This window comes from Gracilinanus agilis, chromosome 4 (assembly GCF_016433145.1).
Source record: "Gracilinanus agilis isolate LMUSP501 chromosome 4, AgileGrace, whole genome shotgun sequence".
Classification (NCBI taxonomy): Eukaryota; Metazoa; Chordata; class Mammalia; order Didelphimorphia; family Didelphidae; genus Gracilinanus; species Gracilinanus agilis.
The window spans coordinates 226,301,909-226,328,299 of record NC_058133.1 but is presented as its reverse complement, the minus strand read 5'-3'; the positions used below and the strand labels follow the sequence as shown (position 1 = coordinate 226,328,299).

General features: G+C 40.9%; 1 protein-coding gene across 1 annotated transcript in view; it reads left to right on the top strand.

Moving 5' to 3' along the window:
• Window positions 1-26,391, top strand: part of ASPSCR1 (ASPSCR1 tether for SLC2A4, UBX domain containing) — a 163,374-nt gene that overhangs the window by 118,583 nt on the left and 18,400 nt on the right. The window contains exons 8-10 of the mRNA XM_044672377.1: window positions 23,166-23,305; window positions 23,855-23,936; window positions 24,263-24,329. Of these exons, the coding sequence (XP_044528312.1) occupies window positions 23,166-23,305; window positions 23,855-23,936; window positions 24,263-24,329 (289 nt within the window). The remainder of the gene's footprint in view (window positions 1-23,165; window positions 23,306-23,854; window positions 23,937-24,262; window positions 24,330-26,391) is intronic.

The following is a 26,391-nucleotide window of genomic DNA, read 5'->3' as shown; positions in this document are numbered from 1 at the left end:
TGTGTGTGTGTGTGTGTGTGTGTGTGTGTGTGTGTGTGTGTGTGTGTGTTCAATCTCTTTTGTCCTGTTCAAATGCATTTGAAGTTCATGTGATGACTGCTTCCCTTGCCCCTTTCTTGATTTATATATACTTTCTCACTTGTGAAAAATATTGGTATATAATCCTTTCTTATTCCTTATTTTTCCCCAGTGTTTTTTTCTTTTTTCTTTTTTTCCCAAAACTCTCAAAATAGAACCAAAGTACTTCCCCAATCCTTCCTTTTGCCTTACTTAATTCTCTATTTGTGATTCTTAAAGTTATTAGAATTCTAGAAGAAGCATTTTTCTCTTCACCCTGTATTAGAATGTTAGCCCTTTATTGTTTAGCCTTTTCTATTTGCTCAATTGCCCAATCTCCTCTAGATTTCTCTTTATTCCTTTGCATTTCAGAGCTCCCACTTAGCTTTGTCCTTTTCTTCAGGAATACTTGAAAATTTGCTCTGCCATAAAAGTTTGTTTTTCCCTATGAGCTTAGTAGTAGCTGCTTATAATTTTTTCTTTGACATTGATTTTGATTATGGCAGATCTTGTAACTTTTATTTGGAGCTTTCTTTTAGTGGTCAACTGATAATGATAAATTCTTTCTATTTTCACTTTTCCTGGGCTGTAGAAAATCCAGGAAATTTTCATGTACGATTTCTTGAATATGGTCTTTGGACACCTCCCCTTCTTTTTTCCTTCTTATTATATGGGAGTTTCAGGGATTGTAAAGATGATTTAATTTTACCTCCTTGACCAGTTTTCCAGGTCAGTCATTTTTGGTATTAGATACCTTATATCTTCTGTTTGAATTTCATTCTATTTCTCAGTGTTTCATGGAGTTACTGAGTTCTGTCTAATTCATTTTAATTCTCAGGAAATCCATTATCTGGATAACATTTTTCAATTTCAACTCTAAGCTATTTTTTCTCTTAATCCTTTACTCCCATTTCCCTCTTCTGTACATAGTTCTTCATTTTAAAACTCTGGCTCCATTTCTTCCTGGTAATTTTATAGTTCTTATGACCAAACCATTTTTCCCCCTTCTATGTTCTACTTAGAATTGTTGTGGGATTACTTTCCCTTTTCTGGGTTTTCTTTTTGGCAGTTTGTAACTTGTAACATTAGCTCATCTTGCCTATTATCTTCTATTTTTTTTTTATTTTATAAGGTCATAATATCACAGAGTTAGTACCAGAAGAGACCTTTAAGTCCATTGGGCCCAACCTTCCCCCATAAGTGACTGCCCAAGATCACAAGGGTTAGGTTGTACCTGACACCAGCACCTTGTTAATTCAGGTTCAGTCTTGTGGCAAAAGGGACACCAAGAAATCATAAAACAGTTTTTGAAAATAAGTTTTACTTTGTTCTAACACAGCAAGAATATTCAGCAACATTCAGTGGCACTCGGAGTCCATAGGTTTAGCCCTGTCAGACATCCACCAAGTTGGAGAGGCTCTTATTTTATGTCCTTAGGTGACCAAGAAGCTGCTTCAAAGGAGACAGCGGCCATTTGGGTCCCAAGGACAGCTTTATTACCATATAAGGAAAACTAATATCTTTTTGTGAGGGAAGGGGGTAAAGGTAGAAGAGCCTAATAGATATTGGCCCTATCACATACCATCCTCATAGTTATAAGTTTTTAGGCTCTTCTAGAGGACTTAATACCATTTAAATATGTTTAGGGGGATTGTGCTTTCCAGGTTAGGGTCAGTTACCATTGGATGGCTTCACAGCCATAAATTCAGCCCTTTCCTCCTATACTCTTCCCCCATCTTCAGTGTTCTTCCACTCTTTGGCTGCTGCTGCCTATACATGTTTAGAATACTGGGAGCCACTACACTCCCAAGAGTTTGTGTTCTCCTCTTCACCTTCATCTCTGTTGTCTTCAGTAGTAGATGCAGTGCATTAGAAAGCGGAACTCTCCACTGTCTTGCCATGGTTACATTGTTACATGCTCCTTCCCCAAGAGCTCTTTTCCTCTTCCTCTCTACTCTCCCCCCTAACTGACCTGGGCTGTTCCATGGTCCAATCACTCATCCTTTTTCCTTCCCTCTTCCTACTTTGACACTTTCATTCTTCCCTTCCTAATTTTCCCCACTTGTGCTTTTTTATTCCCCTCCCCTTGAGATCCCTTGCTTCTCCTAAGCCCTGAGGAGCATAGACTGTCCTACAGCCCATTGTCTCTGGTGGGAGGTAAATCAATACTCAGTAATATGATAGATTGTTCTCATGAGAGTAAGACCTCAGAACTCCAGAAATGTTGATGATCCAGGCCATCTGGCCATCTAGTACAGAATGCATTGCCAGGTGTAACTTACATAGTACAGTGGAGCCAGATCTGCCCTTTAGCAAGAGGGATGTGCTCACCATAGTTCCTATCCCAAGTAGCTAGCCCAACTGATGCAAGGCCAAAAATAAGATTGGCTAAGAGGGCATTATACCAGCCAACTATGTTCAGAAATGGGAAGGCGTGAAAGCAGGCACCAAGCTGAGCCTCATGCCATGATTCTATGGCACAGTCATGTGTGAACAAGCAAAACAGCTTCTGGTGATCCTGCTTAAGAGAGCACCAACTCCCCCAGGGACTTAAAATATTCCTGATCCCTGGTCTCTTTTGAGAAGAATAGTAGCACTTTCCACTCAATGAATATTCTCATACCTGGTTCATATCCCATACATCTCAGTGATTCTGAACCCCTGCAGGTTGTCATCCAAACCCTATTCACCAACTCCTTATTTTCTTTCCTCTCAACCTTCTCATCTCAGAATTCAAACAAATCACTACCTATACTTTCCACTCTGTCCTGTGTTACCTATTCCACAGGTAATGAATTTCCCTTCATTCTAAATCTTTTCCTTTCCCATTCATTCCATCTTCTAGCTATCATAGAAACTTGGCTTTCTTTTGATGATAGGGTGTCTTTGACTACCTTTTCCAGTACTGACTGCTTTATTCACTGATTTATTTCAAATCATTGGCCTAGATGAGTTGGAATACTCTTTGCTTCCCATTGTCAGTTCTAGGTTCTCCCCCACTTCCATCACTCAACTTCTCCTTTAAGGTTCATATAATAGATATCTACCACCCAAATTCTAGTAGCAATTATCTATCAACCTCCAAGTCACTCCCCTTCCTTTCTCAATGAATTCATTACCTGGCTCACAATTTTTCTCTCCGCATTCCTCCCCTCATACTCAGGGACTTCAACTGACTCTCCCTAAACACCATAATTGCTCAGTCCTCAATCTACTTACTTCCCATGAAGTGTGCCTCTTTCCTACTTCAGCCATGCGTAAATATAGATATTCCCATGATTAAGAATTTTGAAGTATCATTTTCTGACTAATCTTTTGATTTTCTACTTCTCCTTCCATATTCTCTTGCCAAATCCTACTTCATCCATACTGTAACCTCCATTCTTAGGACCTCTTAGCTCTCTCCCAGGCTGTCTCTCATGCACTTTCTACTCATTTAATTTTTTCCCCATCATGACCCTAAAGGGTCACTAAAATAAATCAATTCAACTCTATAGTGTTTTCTTTTTATTTATTTATTTATTTGTTTTTGAGTGTTTTCCCATGTTTACATGATTCATTTTCTTTCCCTCCCCTCTTCCTCCTCCTGCCCCTCAGAGCTGACAAACAATTCCTAAACCCCAAATCACATACTCACATATACATGTGGTAAGTAATGTCATATGTTCTTCTTTTGCATTTCTATTCCCATAGTTCTTTTTCTCAATGTGGTTAGCATTCTTTCCCATACATCCTTCAGGAGTGTCCTGGCTTGTTGCATTGCTACTAGTAGCAAAGTCCATTACATTAGATTGTTACACATTGTTTTACTTTCTGTGTACAATGTTCTCCTGGTTCTGCTCATTTGACTCTGCATCAATTCATTGAGTTCATATAGACATCCTCCAGATCATCATTCCTTAAAGCATAGTGGTATTCCATCACTATCCTATACCACAATTTGTTCAGCCATTCCCCAAACAAGGAATAACCCTTCATTTTCCAATTTTTTGCCACCACAAAGAGTGTGGCTATGAATATTTTTGTGTAAGTAAGAAAGAAATAAGGAGGGAAGAAAATAGAAAAAATATTTCCTAGACTGCCACCCTAATCTTAACAGTCAACAAGAGTGTCTTTCATGCCAGCCACCAATACCAAATCACAGACAAGCTCCCAACCAAAAATCTCCAGAGAAAAAAGCCCGGCCTCCTCTATAGTCTCATTTTTATAGACCTCCTTCTCCGTGTCACATCCTTTCCCTCTGCATTGGTCTACCACATCTCAGGAACAATCAAAGTCTCTCTGACCCAGACCCATAACCCCTAGTTCCAGGCCACTAATGGGCTGGCTTGGATGAGGAGAAAGTTCATGGTCCTGGGAGGAAAAGGTTCCCTTTACACACTCCCCTCTGTGATTCTTTGGGAGACATGCATGTTGAAATCTCCCAGATTTACATGCCTAGTCTCCCCAATGAATCATTTCACATAACCAGCTTGTATCTCTAAAGATCTCTTACCAGAGGTGCATATAATAGTGTACTTTATAAGAAGAAATTATAATAATTTGGGGATAAGAGGAGAATAAAAAAGAAAGAGAGAAAAGCCAAAGATTGGTAGGCGCGTTGACAAAAAGCCCCCAGGGACAATCCCTTTTGGCATAAGATTTTATATTCAGAGTAAATGTGTTCAACCCCCTTCAGTTCGATTCACTACATCCCAAAGTTCATTCTGGATCTTTTAATGCAGTGTGTGGTTTCTGCAGGCTTCTTTATGCCGCTTTCTTCAAAAAGTTCACTTTCTTGATTTTGGGGAGTTAGCAAGCTTCTTTTCCTGAAATTTCTCTCAGAAAAATTTTTTTTATCTTGAATTTTACATACCTCAATGATGTTTTCTTTTGTATTTCTCTAATTATAAGAGATTTAGAACACTTTCGTGTGCTTATTGATAGTTTTTATTTATATGAAAACTGCCTATTCATGTCCCTTGACCATTTGTCAATTGGGGAATTGCTTGATTTTTTGAACAATTGACTTAGCTCCTTATAGATTTGAGAGATTAGACCTTTGTCAGAGGTTTTTGTTATAAAAAATGTTTCCCAATTTATTGCTTCCCTTCTAATTTTGGTCACATTAGTGTACAGAAACTTTTTTATTTAATATAATCAAAATTATTCTACAGTGTTCTCTTGAATCCTTAGCCCTCTTATATATTGATTGTGTCCTGCTAAGCCTTGTATCACTCCTACCATCTACATCCTTCACACCTACACATATCCTGATAAATGAAGTTGGGGGAAATTATGCAACTATTCTATTTGTGTTCACTACAGATTTATGATATACAACTTCAGCTGGGCCCTCACTGTTGCTTATCAACTCACTATCTCATTCTACACATCAGTTCTTCCAAACCTTTTTATTATTCCTCACATCTCATGGCTTCCCCTCCCGCCATCTTCTCAGCAAAAAACCTTGCCTTGTATTTTATAGAAAAAATTGAGGTTATTTGCCATGAGCTCTCTTTTCTCTCCTTTTCCATATTTTATATGATTCATTTTCTTTTTGCCACCCTCTCCTCCTTACCTGTGACCCTGGGCAAGTTATTTGATCCCCATTGCCTAGCCCTTACCACTCTTCTGCCTTAGAACCATTATACTGTATTAATTCTAAGATGGAAGGTAAGGGTTTAAAAAAAAAAAAAAAGAATAACTAGAGCATATCAAAGCCCATGAAGCTGGACCCGTGAATGCTGGAGTAGGAGTTAGCAGGTACCCCATGGATACCATGTTCCCCTCTTCAGTCACCTCTATTCTTCTACCCTCAGAAACTAAAGTACTGTTGAGAATTGGACTACTATAGACTTAAGCCTCATCTGGGAAGAATTGTGTATATCTCCTTCATCTCTTCTTTATGCCAGGACAGGTGGCTCATATCTTGGAGTGGGGAGCAGCCAGCAAACCATTCCTTCATTCTTTAGTGGTATGTGGCCCCAAGCCCTGCCTTAGCTTCTCCTCTTCCCTTCTCCTATTTCCCCTGCTTTGCTTTCCAGTCCCCCATGCCCCCCACATTTGCTACTTCTTCTCCATTCATAGGAGCCCAACTTGCCATATCCCTTTCACAAATCAGGCAAGTAGGGATCAAATGGATTTGAACTAATTGCACTGGAGAAAAAGAGATGAAGAAGAGTCAGAGTCTATCTCTTGTCTCCTTGCTCCTGCCTGCTTCTCTCATTTTATTCTTCATTTTTATTTTTTATGATTTTTTTTTGTCTTTAAAAAATTATTTCAAGATAAGAAAAAGCTATCCAGCACTGGGCATTTCATAAGAAGAACAAATCTCATTTTTAAAGTATTAAGGACAAAGGGAGAAATTTATGCCCTCCTTTCCCAAGTTCTTCCTCTCCCATGGCAGCAGTCAAAAGTGTCCCTCTGCACTGTCCCTGTCTCCCAAACTTAGGAGCTGGTATTTGTGCTTGACTCCCTTATATTATTGCAAGCAGATCCCAGAGGTCTTTGTGTTTCTTTTTGATGCTTTGACCTTATGTATTGCTTTCCATCCTGTGAGATGAAACTAATGAACTATTTGATTAGGATGCCCTGAAAATAATGCTTGCTGGGCTTTTTGTTCAACTCTCTGGCCTAGGTAGTAAAGTGGGGTAGAACAAAAGCCGGAAATCTTAGACTTTTGCTCTTCTTTGGAATAATGAAATCACAAATCTCAATGGTCTTGTCTATGTGGTGGGTGATGATACATCTTTACATTTCACAGCAGGACTCCTAATACAAGTTGGTGATGATAAACAGTGAGCCAGAGTATTTCCAGAAATATTAAAGGCACAGCACAGAGGATGAATCTTCTGGAACAGGCAGTAGTTCATCATGCATCTAAATCAACTCCAGTAAAGTGACTAAGAGGTCATAAACCTCTTATTAAGGATTATTAAGGATTTAAATAATATTGAAGTTCACCAAATACTGACACCACTATTGTTTTGAAAGGGAATTCTTTATTCTCTTTGTCTATTTTGAGTTAATCAATCAAGAAATCCCTACTTAACACTTTATTAGCCATCAAGTAATAGAATTCATAAGTCACTTACTTAAAGAGCTCCATCCTTTTAACTCAATCCGTCAGAAACTTGTGAATCCTTTGATAAGAGTTTACACCCTCAGAGGATGAGAGGTGGATCCCACAGACACTGCCCTGAAGCTGTGATTGGCCCCTGTGAAGAGAGAAAGGGACAAGAAGTGACATGGAAATAGGACTATAAAAAGTCCTGAACTTCCTGCCCAGGGGTCTTTGGCTTGGAGCTTTGGCTGGTGACTTGCCTCTTGGAGGTGGCTTTGGACTTGGACCTCGGCTTCGACTTGGAACCTTGGCTCTTGGACTGCTTCTTAGAGGACTGCTCCTGGATCTTCTCCTTTGGATTTTGTCTTGGGTGAGTGAGTAGCTGGCCTTCCCTTCCTGGATTCTGGAGAGATTAGTTCCGGAGAGGCCTCCTTCTCCTGGAGGTTGGTGGAACCTTTGTATAAGACATCACTGGGTCCTGTCACTGAGGGTTAATGATCCCTGCCTGGGCTGAGCCAGACACTAGAGCAACATTTAATGTGATAGGCTACACATTTTCTCCACCCTCTTCTTACATTCTCTACTTTCACTCTTTCCACCTCTTTGTAAATAAAAGCTACTAAAAAGTCACTTGACTTGAGCTATAAAATTTTTTAATCAGCAACTACAGTATTACTTTAGAATTCTCATATTTTAGTCAAACTCCTAAATTTTAATTCTTTACATTCCCTGGCTCACCCACCAAGAGCTCTCCCTTCTTCCTCAGAGGAACATTAAGGGGAAAATACAGACTATTTACCCCCTTAGAGACCTTTTTGGACAGGCTGCTTCTTTCCATAGGGACTAGGAAAGAACTCTGTCACTTCTATCCCAGGACTCAGAATTACCACTGTGGCAGCTGGAGGATCCCCCTGCTTCCAAGTAAAATATATAACATCATAGTTTTATGACAGTTTCACCTCTCTCATGCTACTTGAACCAAAGGACTTCTCACCTGTTACACAAACAACTGAAAGCAATTATAAGCATGACAAGTTTCTGCAGGCATTGGATCCCAGATTATTCCATCATACAAAACCGTTGACAGAATTAATCAGGAACAATGTCACACAACCACTGAAACTCAACAGAGAACATATATATGCAATAGAAAAGCTAAAAGCTCTATGCTATATTATCATCTTCAGCTTTAGGTATCCCTAATCATGATAAAACGAATACTGTCTCTTTGGCATATGTCTCCTGTTGGTGACATTAGTAGGATGCCATCTACATAATGTATCATCTTGCTGTCATTGAAAGAAATGGATTCTAAGTCCCTTTGCAAGATTTGACAAAATATTGAGCTGCTATCGACGAATCCTTGTGGAAGACAACTCCACATTAAAGTTTTTCTTTCCCATGTGAAGGCAAACAGCTTCTGGCTGTCTCTGTGCACTGGGACAGAGAAGTAAGCTGATGACAGATCAATGACTGTATACCACCTAGCTTGGGCTGGTATGTCAGCTATGATCTCAGATGAAATAGGTACAACAGCATGTGTTCTCTTCACATAGTTGCTGATAGCCCTCAGGTCTTGAACCATTCTCCACTGAGACGTCCCTTCAGCATCTAATTTTGCTTTCTTAATTGGCATGATGAGAGTGTTAAATTCTGAAAAGCCGTGGACTAGTATTCCTTGTTCTAGGAGACTTTTTATTATTGGACTGATACTGTCCACTGCTTCTTTGCTAAGTTTAAATTGAGGAATTCTAGGTGGTATTCCTCCTTTGACTTGAATCTTTCAGGTTTGGCAGATAAGATTCTTCCCACATCAGTTGATTTGTTTAGCCCTGTTGTCTTTTGGGATCATGTCAGGAATCTTGTAGATATTATCTTGTTGTAAATCAGATTCCTCCTCCATTCTATAGTAATATAGAATTTTACATAGCAATGGGTGATGATTCAGGGATCTCTTCAGTAGATGCAAATAGATTTCACCATTTTGGTTCACAATAAATGGTTGTAGTTAATTTGTGTAGGATGTCCCTTCCAATTAGATTATTTGGACAGGATGGTAGTAAGAGAAAGGAGTCATCAAACTGGATGGGTCCCAATTTCACCATTTTAGGTTTGAATTTTGGTGCTAATTGAGAAACCCCTGAATCTCTTGCACTTGCACTTTACCTTGAAGTTCACAATCATATGGCATTTATTTTAAAACGGAACATTCTGCCCCTGTATCCACAAGTCCATCTAGAATCTTCCCATTGACCTCAATGCTAATAATTGGCTCAGTTATGATATTATTCTTTTGCAAGGAAAGCAATTGGTTTTGTTGTAAATTTAGGTTTGATTCTATGTTTAGTTGAATATCATTGGTATCAGATTCCATTGTCAGTATAGTCGGAGATATACGTTATCTGGCTTGACCTGGATTGACTGCCCCCTGCAGCACTAAGCTCTGACATTCCATTTCAGCCTCCCCCACCGGCTCCTGTGTCACCCTGGCAATGCTGCCTCTGATAGAATCTTCAGGAACTGTCCGGCTTTTTTCCCGTGGCTGACAGAGAACTTCAGTTAGAAACTGGTCTTTCATTTTCAAAGTCAGAGGAGTGTAAGTTTTCTCTTTGACAGGGTCTGGGTGAGAATTTAATGTAATATTTCCCCTTCCCTCTGTCTCAGATTCTCTCTTCTCTAACTCTGAGCTTGTTTGATGGTAAAATCTAAGCTGTTTGGTCTCTGTCAGTTCACAAGAATGTTTGAGTAAACCAGCCTCAGTTCTTTCAAGAGCTGTACTAGGTGTTAGCTTGGTTTGAGAATCTTTCCCCTAAACAACCTGTTTTAAAGTAAGACTTTTTTACTGTGTGGGGTTACTGAAACGTCTGTCACTATTGGTAAGGCTTTTCTCTGGATACTTTGTTCTATGAGTGAGCTTAAGTGTAAAGTTGCTTTCCTGTGGAATACAGCTCATTCAGGGTTACATATGTACAATTTCTTTGGCCACTCTGTATATCCCTGTGAATGTCTTTATTCAGGATAGCTTCTTGGTTGCTACCTGACATAAAACTACTCCCCAGAAGAGGTTTTTCTGATGAGCCAGCTGGCTGTGAGCTGCCACTACTCCTATTCAGTTCAGTGCCTCTCTGGGTCACATCCCCATTCTTCCATGAGGAATGTGTCAGCTGGGTTTGTTCAGCTAAGCTGTGTACAATCCCAAAGATTTCTCTTTTCATTTGGGAAATGCCCCTCCACATTTCTATGTCTATAGCAGTCTTTTGCCTATTTTTATCTTCATATGCAGTGTACCCATTATCACTCATGCCTAACCATATCAATTCTGTCTCTCTCTCATTTCTATCTTGGTTCCCTTTGGTCTTATTGCTCTCTTTCTCAATGTGACATATGTCTGAGCTTAATATGTTAGCTTCTGAGTTTCTTGTGTGTTTCAGCTTCGTTCCTAATCTTAAATATGTTTGCGTTTCACCAAGAGATGGAGTCTGGGAGTTTTTCTTGCAGTTGTGTTCACAACACTTGCTATGTTCATTGCTTTCTTCATTTTGGTTTGACCTGTTGCCTCATTTAGTGTTATAAAATGTTCTCCTTGTAGTATCTTTGTTTCCTTTTGTGTTATTAAAATCAGTTTGCTTCTTGAACCTACAATAACAAATTACATGGCCTGCTTTTCCACACAGGTAACATTTGCAATTGCTGTTTGAGTTCCTTCTAGGGTTTGAGTATGTTTCAGTCTGTCTAGTCTGACTCTGTCCCCTCCCAGCTTGCAGAGCTAAATTTTTTATCTCCTCCCTCTCTTTCTCTCTTTTTGCATCTCTTAACTGCCTCTTGAGGTCAGAAATCAGCCTGTCTTTCTCTGATTCTGATTCATTCATTGCTCTTTGTTCCTTGTTCCTAGAGTCATATATGTAAGTTGTGTGTTGTCTCAGTTTTTCAAGAGAGAGAGTCTCCGACTGAGGATGGTTCTGCCTGAAGTAGATTTGGATTGGGATTGTTGTGCCCTTAATGAACTGCCTCCTAATATGTTGTAGGGATTCAGCAGCCTGATCATGACGATACCCTAATAAATTTTCTGCTCCCTTAATTAATTCATCTAGAAATAGGCTAGGATGTTCATCTTCTGCCTGCTTTAATTTTTCATATTTGTTCCAGGCATAAGGCCTTTTTGCATGTATTTTTAATGCCTTCAATAGATCAGTTCTGCACTGGAGCAAATATCTCATATTTGCGTGGAGAAAACCTCCAAGTCTTGGTGCTCTGTTGGCCAGGAAGTTAGATTTTCATTAGTCCTGGTTTCTTCAAGGAACCTTGCCTTTTCGGATGGTGTATAGAATTCATCCAGCAAAAATTCAAGATCTGTGAAGTTAGGGTTAAAAAGGTCAAAGGTTCTCTTTAATTCTTTCATCGATTTATATGGTGATAGAAAATATTTAGGGAACCTCCTTCTGAGCACTTCTAGATCTTGGGCCATGAAAGCTTTGTAGGTTTTCATATGGACTATTCCCTTCCGGCCTAATGTGAGTCTGGTCCACTATGGGGAACAAAGAGACAATATTGGGTCCAACCAGATCTGTTTCAGTTTGTTTATCATTTGCAGAGATGGTCTTTAAAGTTGCCATGGGTTTGGGAAGATTAGCAGTAGCTTGGCTGTGGGATTTTTCTATAACCTCTAGCTGCATGATGGTGCGTGAGTCTAGGACTTGGTCCTCTCTTATCTTTTTGTTTATTTCGATAAGTTGTTTAATATGTTCCTTCATAACCTATAACAATTCCTCATTTGTATTTGTATTTGTACACCAGACTAAGTCAAAGATCTTTTTAATTGCCCATAGTCCTTGAACAGATATTATAATTGCTCCCATTGTAGGCAGGTAGGATATAAATTCTGCCGTTGTCACTGCCAGCCACTTGTATGAGTCATATATCAGTAATAATTTCAGGCAATAGTCAGGTATAACTTCAAACTAAAGCCTGTAATCCCCCTGCATCACTGACCAAATAAGCAGGGTGAAGCTAGTAACAAAGAATGAGAACCGTGCTAGAGCCATCTTTCCCACACCTATTAGGTTTCTGTTCCCTTTGACTACGCCAAAAACTGTTATAAATGGTGGTAAGGTGCTTCTGTAAGATGGGCCTGATGAAGGTGGCCCAAGATCCCTAGATGGTAAATGGAGCTAGGCTGAGTGAGGATAGGGATGCCTGAGTGACCACCAAGGTATGCTGATGATCACCAGGGCTTATGAATGTTCAGCTCAGCTAAGCACTTGACCCTATAAACAGTGTCCAAGGCAAAGTTATGATGTGAGAAGCTGTATATTGTTCACACAGCTCCTCTGGTTACTTGGCTTGGGGTTAGGTTAGAGCAGGGGTTGGCAATGTATGGCTCTCAAGCCATATCTGGCTATTTTGAGGGCCAGATATGGCTCTTTCTGCAGGAGCCATAAAGTCAATTTTTTTCAGGCACTGTTACAGGAGCACGCATTGTGAGCACTGTATGGCTCTCACGAAATTACATTTTAAAAAATGTGGCGTTTATGGCTCTCACGGCCAAAAAGGTTGCCGACCCCTGGGTTAGAGCAATGGTTCCCAAACTTTTTTGGCCTACTGCCCCCTTTCCAGAAAAAATATTACTTAGCGCCCCCTGTCACATACTATCACTGCCCCCTTATTCACCGCCCCCAAATGCACCTGTGGCCACCACCGCTCTCCTGGATCACTGCAGCACGCACCAGGGGGCAGTGGCACCCACTTTGGGAATCACTGGGTTAGAGGGTAAAGATAGTTATTGGTATTGGGTTGGATAACACCAAATGATTGTGATTTAGGTAAATTTCCCTTTCCCCTTTGGCTGTAATTATTCACTTGCTCTTGGAAAGATATCAGTCTTCACTTGAGGTATATTTCAAAGGTTTTAATACTATAAACTCAAAGGGGGTAGGATTCAGGATAAAGAAAGTGGTGTTGGGGATGGCTATACTAAACCTATGGGAGTTATTAGGCTAATTAATAAGTAATAAGTTGGCAGCGGGCTGGAGAGGCTTCTTTCCCTCCCAGACCTTGGTCAGACCCAGCCATGGTCTAGACCAGGGGTTGGCAACCTTTTTGGCCGTGAGAGCCATAAACACCACATTTTTTTAAATGTAATTTCGTGAGAGCCGTACATTGCTCACAGTGTGCACTCCTGTAACAGTGCGTGCTCCTGTAACAGTGCCTGAAAATGTCTTCTGCAGAAAGAGCCATATCTGGCCCTCAAAAGAGCCAGATATGGCTCGAGAGCCATACGTTGCTGACCCCTGGTCTAGACCAACTGAAAGGAAGGGATTGTGATATTCTTCTTAATAGCAGGTGTTGATGTTTATCTCTCAGCATTGTTCAGTAATAGGTCAATTGATATTATGAAACAGTCAGGTACAGGTGCTGGATATGCAGGTGTATAGGCCTACCCACCCTTCACCACCAATGAGCCCTTCTCAAAAATGAGACCCTGAAGTCTTCTGCCCCTGGGCTTTTATGGTGGTGGTCTCAACTGTCTTTTGCCCTTGACTCATGCCATCTGGGTAAATTCTAAATTCTATAACCGACGATCTGTCACTCAAGCTGGTCTCCATCTTCTTCCCAGAGGTTACCTATTACACACCTCTTGGTCCTTCTGTTCCTAGGATGCCATCAACCCCATTCTATCGAGATGGACTACCTCCTTATTTACTACTTGGCCCTTAAAACTATGCCCTTTAAGGGCGCCTGTGATTAGTAAAGGATCAGCAGGTTGCATGTGCCAGCTACTGTCCACTCTGATGATCTCCCTTAGACCCTTTCTTCCTCTGTCTTTCCTTTCTACTTTGCCCTCTGGAAATACCCACTTCTCCAATTCATCTTTATTCTGGTTTTCATCTCACAGTCCTTCTAAAGAGACTACAGCCTCTGTGAGACTGGCTTTTCTCTTATCTGACATAGGGAAAGAATTGACATTTCTAATATAGTTCATACCCCACCACCACTATTAAAATCTATCACCAGGGGTAGCTGGGTAGCTCAGTGGAGTGAGAGTCAGGCCTAGAGACAGGAGGTCCTAGGTTCAAACCCGGCCTCAGTCACTTCCCAGCTGTGTGACCCTGGGCAAGTCACTTGACCCCCATTGCCCACCCTTACCAATCTTCCACCTATGAGACAATACACTGAAGTACAAGGGTTTAAAAAAAAAATCTATCACCATCACTCAGCAACCACATCTCTCTTAACATTTACTATATCCTGCAGCTTGGATTGCCTAATTTATTTCCTACCTCTCCAATAAATTCAGTTACCTGAGTTAGTTTTCTTTATTCCAGTTCCCTTGAAAACCTTGGCCCTGTAACTAAAAAGTTCCTTAGCCTTCCAAATATCATGCCCCTATTTCCATCCTTCAGGGTGCAAGAGCAGTTATACCTTTGACAACTCCCGTCTTCTGTTGAATTTGCTATTGATGCTGGAATTCCTTACTATACTTTTATCTGGAATATTTTGCTGTTATGAAGAAGTAAGGCAAAATGTTGATATGAGGAGGGATAATGGGGGATAGCTGAAGGTAAGGGAATGAATAGACAATCTTAGTATTTGGAGGAGTAAAGGGGTTAGGTTAGTAATGAAGGGATTGAATGGGAGTATATAGGAAGGTAAGGGAATGAATGGGATATAGGAGGGACTGCTCAAACAGGCTAATCACTGAGACTAGAGACAGAGGGTATTGGGAGGAAATAGACTGGGTTCTTCAGGCAGGGAAGGTATCTCTATGATACAAAAGTAATTGGGTCAGCCAGAAATGTTTAGATCTGACTATAGGGTTACACTTGTTAATTTCTAAAGTCCTTTGAGGGAGAAGTCAAGAAGGCTCCTCCCTGCCAGTGAAACTGAATGTCTGCAGGAAGTCTTGACTGGGTACTTCCTGCCCAAGATAGATGCCTAGATTTCCCTCAAGAAATAAAAAGGAAAGTAACTTCTTCCCTCTTCACCCTTTGCCTTAATATTCAATACAATGATTCACCAGAGGCTTTTGTATAGGTAACCAAGGGGGTTTATTGATGGCAGGGATAAGTTGAGGGAGAGAGGGTTTCATGGTTTTGTAACTGCTGCTAGGGAGAAAACTGATGCTGGGGGAAGGGTCACAGGAGAGGGTCAGACTGAGAGAGGCCAGCTCTCCCAGACAGGAAGTTTCACTGCCCTGAATTAAAAGTATTTATCAGATCACTAAATAAGGGGGTGGCTTGATTTAGGATATCCTTCTTGCCCTCAGAAGCTAAACCCATGATGTCCAACCACCAAGACCACCCTTTCTCCCAGGACCCAATGGGGAAATTCAGGGAAAACAGGAGGGATGTAAATGGAGAGATCAGGGAGAGGTCCAGAGAAATCAGGCTAGGTCCAAATGTCCCAAAGACAATAAACACAGGCCAAGGCAGAAGCCAAAAGCCAAAAAAAGCCCCTCAGTTGGAGCTTCAGGACTGTTTATAGTCCCAGGCTCCAACTGCTTTTCTGTGAACATTCTGAAACTTCTAACTGTCAGGGCTGCTACAGTTGAATTTGCAAAAGCAAAAAGCTTCTGCTGCAACCTTGCAACACTGTTCAGGCTTACAGATGCATTCTAACAATCTTGAATTTGCATAATTTAGAGTCAAGAACTAGATTTCTTGTCTATAAAGCGAATTGGTGTATCTTGATGTTCTCTAAGGTCTCATCCTAAGTTGATGATCCTGTGCACTTAAAGCACTGAAGCTTTTCCATTGTCATTTATCAGTATTCTTTTATTTTCAATGATATTTCTAAGCATCTTAGCTCCAAAGACTTCCCCATAAATCTACCTAGGATAGATGTCATAATAAACTTCAGTGACTACAGAACAGTGGGCAAAGGAATTTAAAATCAGAACCAGATTGCCAGGCAAAGGATCAGAAGTAAACAAGCCCAGAACACAGATCTGAAAGATGAAATAAAATTGAGTGTGGCTAATGTATTCCATACCTTTGAGCAAATAATCTTGTTAGGGTGTAGCTTTCTTGATCCTACCTGCTGAATCCTCTAGGCCCTAGGAACCTATGTGCCTTTTACTCAGCATTTGGAAAGAAGACCCAGTTCAACTCTTGGCATTCTTGCTCAAATCCTGTTTCTAATTCTAGCTCCCATAGTTTTGTACTTCTGAAGGTTGTTCTATTTGCTGAGATCAAGTATATCTTCTCCTTAGCCATTCCTCTCATTTTGCTAAAAATCTTGTTTCCTGGGAGATTATCCAAAGCCAAGGGCTCATGTTTGAAGCTCCTTGACTCATGATGTGTCTTTTGGCCTCTGACTCTCATATTTGGAGTCAAAGTGGTGTTTCCTATCAGAAATGCCACAGACTTCCCCTTCTTGTAGGGTATGATTAGACTCATCCGTGGCTAGGGTGTCTATCCAGCCCTGTGACTAGTAGGTGATCTGGCTTTTTCTGGCAGCCTTAGCAAAGTTACTCATTTAGCCTTACCCTTCTTGTTTCTGGTGTGCTACTGAGCTCTGGGCTTCACATGATTTTGTAAGAGTCTTTTCTGAACTAAGGCCTGGTTTGCTTTGCAGAAATCTTCTGGGGCCTGAAAATAATCAATTGGCAGATAGAAAGAGCTTTATTCCCTGAGAATTAAAATATATATATTCCACTTGCAAAGGGGAGAAGTTACAAATTATCTGACTGATTTGCTTCAACTCATTAAACATATACACTACGTGACATCTTTTGTCATACTCTTGACTCTTGATTCAGGTAGTCATATTGGATTTGGTTTCAAACTACCATCAAGTTCCTGGGAAACTTTGTTAGTCACTTCTTTTAAAGCAGGAGTTCTTAAACTTTTTTTTTTTTTGTACCATGGACCTCCTTGACAGGAAACCTTTGGATCTCTGATCAGAATACTATTTTTAAATACATAAAATAGGATTATAAGGAAAACCATTTATTGTTAAGTGGTCAATAAATATATATTAAAACCTTCCTTGTGCCAGTTACTGTGCTAAGCACTTGAAATACCGTTATAAAAATATTTTAAAAATAAATTCCTAGACTATGTTAAGAACCTTTGTTTTGGAAGGAAGAAAGATTCATCTGTAATTTTTAAAAAAATAGATCTAAACTCACATTTAAAAAGAACAAAACTCAAATATTCTTTTCTCAGTTGGGATGCAAAATAACCTCTAGCAGTTGTGGAAGCCTGGAAGCAGTTAAAACCTGCAGGTAGGGGAGGACAGCTGGGTAGCTCAGTGAATTGAGAGCCAGGCCTAGAGACAGGAGGTCTTAGGTTCAAATCTGGCCTCAGACACTTACCAGCTGTGTGACCATGGACAAGTCATTTGACCTCCATTGCCTAGCCCATACCACTCTTCTGCCTTAGAACCAATACACAGTACTGATTCTAAGATGGAAGGTAAGGGTTTTAAAAAAAAACAACAAACAAACCTGCAGGTGGTGGTCTTACTAACTTCTGTGGACTTATGTTTCAAGTAAATTCTCATTTCTGTCTCAGTTCTACCACTTGCCCCAGAAAGGGCAATGCATGACATCATTAATCATTGTTGTGTAAATTTACATGAAACTGAACTACATTATACTTACAATTGAAAAGATAATTTCAATTAAATATAAAAAGACTTAGAGGAAGGGATAGCATCTAGCATGTTAGGTCAATCCCTAATGGAAGCTTCATCGGAGAATATAGACAGGATCACATGGGATAACAAGGCATTATTTATGTTGATAACATTATAGATTTGTAGGAGTGTTAAGGCATACCACCAACTGGTTGATGAGTTTAATCAGATAAATGTAATTGGTTATTTGGAAATTTATTTTTCATACATTTCCAAAAAAGAATTTATCCTTTCCTCAAAATTCATGAGTCTGAAACTCCCCTGTTTCTATTCAGGGTGTAATTATAGTTCCAGAGACCCACGTTCTCAATATCATTTTCTTCCACAATATCATCTATCCCTTTCTCTCTACTCTCATTGCCACTAAACTAGTACAAACTAATGGGTTTATATGTAAAAGTTTCCTGATTTATCTCCCTACCTCAGTCTCTAACCCATATTCCACACAGTTGCTAAAATGATTTTCCTAAAGCATAGGTCTGATGACATTCCTTTAACTCAAACAAACAATACAACTCTGTAGAAGTTCCCTATTACCTTTGGGATTAAATATAAATTTGATAAATAGCTTGGCCCCATTCTACTTTTCAAGCCTTATTCCATGATACTCCCCTCCATTCATTCTACAACTCATTCATGTTAATCTTCTTGGTATTCCTCACATTGAATAGCACTACATCGACCTTGGCTGTCTGATATACCTAGAAAGCTGTCCTTCCTCAACTCTACTTCTTGGAATCCCTGGTTTCCGTTAAGACTCAGCGCAGGGGACAGCTAGGTGACTCAATGGGTAGAGCTAGGTGTAGAGATGGGAGGGCCTAGGTTCATATTTGGCCTTAGACACTTCCTAGCTGTGTGACCCTGAGCAAGTCATTTAACCCCAATTGTCTATCCCTTGTCACTCTTCTGCCTTAGTATTGATTCTAAGACAAAAGGTAAGGATTTAGGCGGGGAAAGACAGCTCAGATGATATCTTCTGTATGAAGACTCAAAGAGCTACTGGCAAACTTCTTCATGTTCAAAGGATTATATTATCATAGTTGTAAAGCCAGAAGGCATGTCATCTAGTCCAGCCCTCTCATTTTACAGATGAGGAAACTGAGATTCAAAGAGAATAAGTGACTAAGTGACTTGCCTCAAATCAAACAGCCAGCAAATGAAATAAGTAGAATTTGAACCACCCTGGTCTTCTTGGTTCCTAGTATCTCCACTATACCCCAAAGTTACCTTCTTGTTTCTGCTAGAAAAGTCGGGTATTTTCACTCTAGTTGCTTCAAAAGGCCTGAGTCCTTTGGCAGTTAAAGTGAGAATATATGCTGGGTTTGTACCCCAAAGAGATAATAGGGAAAAATATGTGAACAAAAAGATTCATATCTGCGTTCTTTGTGGTGGCAAAAAAAACTGGAAAATGATTGGGGAATGGCTGAACAAATTGTGGTATCTGATGATGATGGAATACTATTGTGCTGAAAGGAATGATGAACTGGAAGAATTCTATGTTAACTGGAAAGACCTCCAGGAATTGTTGCAGAGTGAAAGGAGCAGAACCAAGAGAACTTTGGACAGAGAGACTGATATACGGTGGCACAATCAAACGTAATGGTCTTCTCTACTAGCAGCAATGCAGTGATCCAGGACAATTCTGAGGGACTTATGAGAAAGAACTGTGGGAGTAGAAACACAGAAGAAAAACATATGATTGATCACATGGGGATATTGGCTTTAAATGATCACTCTATTGCAAATAGTAACAATATGGAAATGGGTTTTGAACAATGATACATGTACAACCCAGTGGAATTGCTCGTTGGCTCCAGGAGGAGAGAGAAAGAACATGAATCATGTAACCATGGAAAAAATACTGTAAAATAATTAATTAAAGAAATAAAAAAGGGAAAAATAAATAAATAAATGAAGTGAGAATGTATAGCTTATAGGATGCTAAGGGGAAAGGCCAAGTGCCTTCATTTGCATTTCAGATTTAAACGCTGCCTTCTTTCCTACCCTTTTTTGTCCTGTGTTTTAGTTCCAAATGTCAAATAAAGCACTGGTTTTTCTGCTGAGATGTCCCCAGTGATAGAATTATCATTCAGTTGCTTGTGTATTTTTTTTTTATCTGACTTGTGATGTCATCAGTCAAGGGAGCTCCCAGTGAGGAACTTCCTTTACCAATATTGAACAGCACCTACTCTACAACTTAAGGTCTCTGAAAGTTGACTAGGACCCTATGGGTGGGTGGCCCAGAGTTCCCAGAAAGCATATGGCAGAAATGAGACTTGAATCCATCTCTTCCAAATTATAAGACAATACTTTATCCATTATGCTATCCTTTAATTCAGATATATGGCTCAACTAGAGATGTTTAAAAGTCCATATGATGATATCTTCCCTTTAAATCCTAAGGACTTTATAGGTCATCAGTCAGACCTTTTGATTTCCTATAGGGAAAGGACCTGAAAAGAGTTCAAAATTCCAACCTGCCACGTACCAGTTTGGCCTTTGCTGTTCCTGAACTGGGCCCAGCCTCTCAGACCTTTTCCACATGGGCCGTCTCTGTGGGTAGAGAGGCAGGCCTCAGGCCTCGGGAGCAATGTCTCTCTTCTCCTATCCTCTCCTAAGAACAGAAGCTGACTCTCTGGCCTTTTAGGAATGTGGGCTCTGTGGCCATGGGGGGGCAGCCTGGCGCCTAGCATTCTGTTATGAAAAACTCTTAACACTGGTTGCCCACAATGGCTGGGAAGCTAGCTGTGGCTTTGGAAAGGTTAGTTTTAGAGACCCCAGGGGCCTTGGTTACCAACCTAAGAATCATCTTTATGTGGGCCTTTGCCAGCTCTTTTAGCCAGATCTGCTAAGGTGACAGGGGCCAGAGCAACTCTGAAAAAAATAAATGGTTTCTTAGGCTGTAATTGATCATGTGTCACATATTGCTGGGTACATAGTAGGTACTATAGAAATACTTGTTGTAGGGCAGCTAGGTGGCTTTATGGCTAGAGAGCCATGCCTGGAGATGAGAGGTCTTGGGTTCAAATTTAGCCTCAGACACTTCCTAGTTGTGTGACCCTGGACAAGTCACTTAACCCTAATTGCCTTGCCCTTCCCACTCTTCTGCCTTGGAACTGATACTCTGTATTAAGTCTAAGACAGAAGGTAAGGGTTTTAAAAAAGAAAAATTCTCAGATCTGGCCTTAGACACTTCCCAGCTATGTGACCCTGGGCAAGTCACTTGACCCCCATTGCCTACCCTTACCACTCTTTGGCCTTGGAGCCAATACACAGTATTGACTTCAAGGCAGAAGGTAAGGGTTTAAACAAAAAAAAGAAAAAGGAAAATTCTTATTGATTGGCTATTTGCAGAGGATCTGGCCAGATGAGAAGTATTTAGAGAAGGTACTCAGAGTCTGGAGAGAGTATATGTTGGGGGTAAGGAGCACATGTACACATAGACAAAAACTATGTGTCAGAAAGAGGCCCTAAGTTGGCCTTGAGTTCATTGTACTGTGAGAGTGAAAGAAGTGTAGATGATCTGGAAATAAACTAGAATAGTTTGATGAAAGGAGCTGCCCCTTCTTCAAAACCTTAGGAAGTGGGAAGTGTCTGTTTATTTCCTCTTACCCAAGCCTGGAAATCCATTTCTAGCAGTGGAGGCCTGGGAAAAACAGTCCAATGAGGACTTGAGGCTGGGGTGAACATCACCTCTAAAAGAGAAGGACTAGAAGACATTCCAATGTGTGGGTTTATATGGGAAGGTGATATTATAGGAGAGGATGGAAAATATGGTTCCTCAAATCACCCTTTTCCTCCAGAGTTGTCAGGAAAGCAAGCTGGGCATGTGCGAGTCTCATATCAGAGCAGCTGAAAACAAATAGCAAAAGCCTTGTTGGAGGCAAGAAAGAGGTTCTGGGAACTAAAGAGTACAGAGCAAGGACAAGGCTCATTTTCTTTGTCTTTGCAGAGTCTTGGGTGCCAGAGGCCTAAAATGGGCCAGCACCAAACCCCCTCTTTGAAGCAAACCTCTCCTGAGAAAAATGGGTCTCTTCCCTTTATCCTTCTTTGTTCTTCCCACTACTCTCCATTTCAGGTCACCTGTCTCTCCTCTGGCAGCCAAAGCAGGCAAATAGAAAGGAGTCTGGCTGTTTTGTTAGTGGAAAGTTTGGCAAATGGTACGCCTCCTCTGGGTCTGAAGAAAGCTACAATCAGCTCCTTCACCCTTTAGTTAGGCCCGGCTCCACTGGGCTTTCTCAAAGCCACTGAGGTGTCCCACCCACACGACCTCACTGGTTTAACTTTCTGAAATTACTCAGTTGGACCACAAATGGAGCTGGCTGTGCCTTGTAATTTGTGTTGTCTTTGCTGACAGTCAGGAGTGACTCTCTCCCTTCCTGTGTCCCCAGGGTGGGCAAAGGAGGGGGCCTCATGAAGGAGAGGGCAGGGTGGGCCAGGCTGGTGGATGTCTGAGGGAGCATTCAGTTCACCAGTGCCCTGGTTTTTGCCAAAGCTCTAATTTGGCTCCTGCTCCTCCCAACCCTGAATGGAGATCCTGACATGGATGAGTCTGGGGCATCCTATTTCCTGGGATTATTCAACCTGATACCTCTTTGTGAGGAGCATGACTCTAGAAGTTGGTGACAAGTAGTCTTTTGAACCCTGTATAGTCTCCTGCCAAAGTAGACAGTGGTTGAGTATTTGTGCATAGAGTGAGTTGGGTACAACTTCTCTTACCCCCTCATAGCACTTTACTGTGAAGTGAAGATAGCCACATCCCAGCCACAAGTACCAAGAGCCAGGGACAAACTAGAGTAAAGACTTAAAGGGCCATCTGGCCTACATGAACAGAAATTTTGCAAATTCTTTCTCATTCTAGCTCCTGAGAGATCAGGACCTCCAGGAAGAGATATGACAAGAATGACATCTTGGTCTGCTTCCCAGGAAACTGTCTGCCTCTTCCTGAATGCTCAGCACAGCTTTGGTGCGCCTATTAAATCAGAAGTGGGGTACTATGCCCATTGCTGTGGTCTGAAAAAAAGAGATTGGGGTTTCATGTGCCTCAGGAGAGGCCAGTCAGCATCTTGTCTCTTGACTTGGTTGAAGTGAGCAGCTCCTGTTCAGCACATAGGTGTGTGAGGCACATAGTGATTCAGTGCCACCAACAGCTCTGTGTGCTGAACGGGAGCTGCTCACTTCAACCAAGTCAAGAGACAAGATGCTAAGGAGTCTCCTAATTTCATCTATTTGTTACTATAGAGATGGTCAGCAAAAGGGTAGATTATAGTAATGCCCTATACTATTTTTCCTCCTTTCTAGCTTACATGGATGCAGCTTTTTTTGCAACATTGCCTTATCCTAAACTGAGATGAACAATTGAAGATTCTTAGATTTAGGTTCTCCAAAACTGGCTAAACTATATACTTCTTTTCTTAATCCATAGCCCGTGGAGCGAGAAACAGTTGTGTGTCACCCAGATCTGGAGGATCTGTTCCAGGCCTGGCCAGCAGAGATTCCTGATGAATTCTTTGAGATCACTGTGGATGATGTGAGGAGACGCTTGGCTCAATTGAAAAGTGAACGGTGAGTCTTTGGTTTTCCATTCTCCATCTGCCTTCTTTTCCCTTATCCTTCAGTTTTATATCCTACTACATCTATTCTGTTTTTCCAGAAGGGCCTCGGCTCCTACTTCCCAAGGCTATAAGGAGATGGGGAAGAGGCATATGTACAAGAATGTTTTTCCAGGTGAAGCCCCTCTCTCTGCCAGAAAGGGCCTCCTTTCTTCTAACTGTACTAAAAAAGGACATTGAGCTACATTGATATAAAAACCTGATGTCTGCTGTTAGTGAAACCTATTAGTATGTCCAGGGTCTGGCTGGGGATAAGGACATGACACACAGAATCTAGGGAAAACCCAGATCTTAAGGTGAATGTGCTTCACAGAGTATTCTGACTTTTTCCACGGATAACTAGAACTTCTTAATGAATAGGAGTAAGATTTCTCAGGTCAGGGAAAATGATGAACCCCAGGCATAGCTCTAACTTGAGAGCTCTTTATGGGAAAATTGAAATCTAAAATCTTTTCTCCTGCTTTCTACCTCCTGTATACTCTCTGTTTTACCCCTATCACAGGAAACGCCTAGAAGAAGCACCACTGGTGACCAAATCTTTTCGAGAAGCTCAGATGAAAGAAAAATTAGAGCGCTATCCAAAGGTACATGAGGGGGATTCAGCCAGCTCTCTTCAGTACTAATGGGATGGAGATCCTGTAAGGATCTAGTTGGGTGAATCTATGGTACAGTGTACAAAAAGACCATGGAGGGATGAGGCTAACTGCTAGGAGGAAATGGTGGTTTCTACTGTCTTTGTTGCCTATTCTCTGCCAACCTCAGGAACAGAGTTTAGGAGTATTAGGAGCCTGAGCTGAGGGACTATTCTTCTAGGAGACTGGGTTTAGAGTTTCCACTGTTAACTGGTTACTTTTATTCATGATAACCTGAGCTTGCTGTTTTTGGGGGTGGGCTATCTCTTTTGGCCTAGATTGCACTGAGAATAATGTTCCCTGACCGATACATCCTACAAGGCTTCTTTCGCCCAAATGAAACAGGTAGGACTATGCCTTAAGCTGCTGAACCCCTTAGTATTACTATTAGGGATTGTGGGATTTCTCCCTTCAGTCCCTTAATTTCCTTAAACTATAGTGATCTCGCCAGTGTGCCCTGATGAGAAAAGGACCACTTGGACATTAGGGCTAATGGAATAGGTACACAAGGGTCCAGCCTCAATGAGTAGAATAAGAGTGAAGGCCATGGATGGTCCAGATGCCTTGTTTTTTGAGAAAAGATGGATTGACTTGACCCATAGCTTCTTTTACAGGCACTAGTAAAGGCTGAACTATCTCAAGTAGATTTTTTCTTTCAATCACTTCTCTGTATCCTAAATATCTTCTACATTGCCCAGGTGTTTGGACACAGGGCAAGAAGTTGGGGTAGGAGTGGGCTGTTGGAAAGGTGGGTTGAAACCCAAGGCTACCTGCCCCATTATCCCAACTCCTATGTCTCAGATTGTGGCTGCAACTAGAGTTCTATCAGGGGCAGCTACAGCCTATAAATACCCCAAACAGAAGATCCCAGTCATGAGCAGAATAAAATGGATCATATCAGCTCTCCGGAAGATAAGAGAAAGAAATATAAGGTGATTTAGGAGGAAGGGCATTAGGAAGAAGCAGGAAGGTCTGACCTATTATAAAAGGTGATGCTTGAGCTGGGTCTTGAAGGAAGAGAAAACTTTTTGAGGCAGAGCTGTGCAGGGAGTTAATTCCAAGCTTGGGAAAAGCACAGATACAGGTAATGGAGGACTTAATGTGAGAAATAGAAAAAAGGTCACTTTGGTTGATTTTCAAAGTTGCAGGAAGAAGGGAAGTAATGAACACTAAGGTTGCAGAGATAAATTGGTACTAACCCAATTAGGAGGGCATTGGAATAATCCAAATGAAAAGGGATGAGGGTCTGAACTAAGTGGTAGTGGTATGAATAGGAGTAGGTAGCAGTTGTTGGATGTGGGAGATGGCTTGGACATAGAAATAGCAAGTTCTGACAACTGATTGAGTACTTGGGGTACAGAATAGTGGATGAATATAATACTAAAGTTATAAACCTAGGAGACCAGAAGAAGAGTGGTCTATTTCGAAGAAAGGATAAGTTTAATTTGGAACATATTGAGTTTGAAATTTCTCTGGGACATGCATTTTGAAATATCCAATAGAGTTAGTGATGAGGACCTGAAATTCTGGGGAGAGATTAGGACTAACTATGTAGATCTGTAAGTTGTCTGCATAGAGATAATTACATTCATGCAAATTGATGAAGTCATCAAGAAAGTATAGAGAGAAGAAGACCCAGGACACATTCTTGGGAAATACCCACACTTAAGTGGTAAAATGTGGATGAGCCAGCAAAAGCACACCAAGAAGGAACAGCTAGGAAGGAGGAAAACCAGGAGAAAGAAATAGCATGAAAACCCAGAGAAGAAAGTAAATGGAGGAGGGAGAAGATGGTGCAATAAATAGGTTGAGAAAAATGATAATTGAGAAAAGAAACTTAGAATTGGCAATCAAGAGATTATTGGTAACCTTGGCAAGAGCAGTTTCAGTTGAATGATGAGGTTGGAAGCCAGATTGCAAAGAGTTGAGAAGTTAGTGATAGTAGAAGAGGTAGAGTATAGACAGCTTTTTCTAGACATTTGGGTGAGAAAGAGGAGAAATATAGAATAGGGTCTACTAAAGATTTTTTAATGCTGTGTGTTTGAAAGGCAGAGGAGATCCAGAATGAGAAAGATGAAGGAAAGACAGATGAAGGAAGAGGAGATGAGATAAAAGAGAGAGAAAATATATTCATTGAGGTTGCAACATTCTGAAGGTTTGAGGATTGAGGTCACTTTTAATAGGGGTTGTGTTAAAGGAGACAGTCAATTCATTGTCAGAAATTGAGTGAAAGGAGGAGAGAGTAGGGGATGTTTTCAAGGATGGGCAAGGATTGTACAGATAGGGTATAATGATGCTTTTTTCCCAAAATTATTGTCTACTGTACTCCTGGATCTAAGCACTTGAGAAGACCAACCCTATACCACACTCTCATTTTAATTAAGGATAGAGATCCAGACAGGCCGTT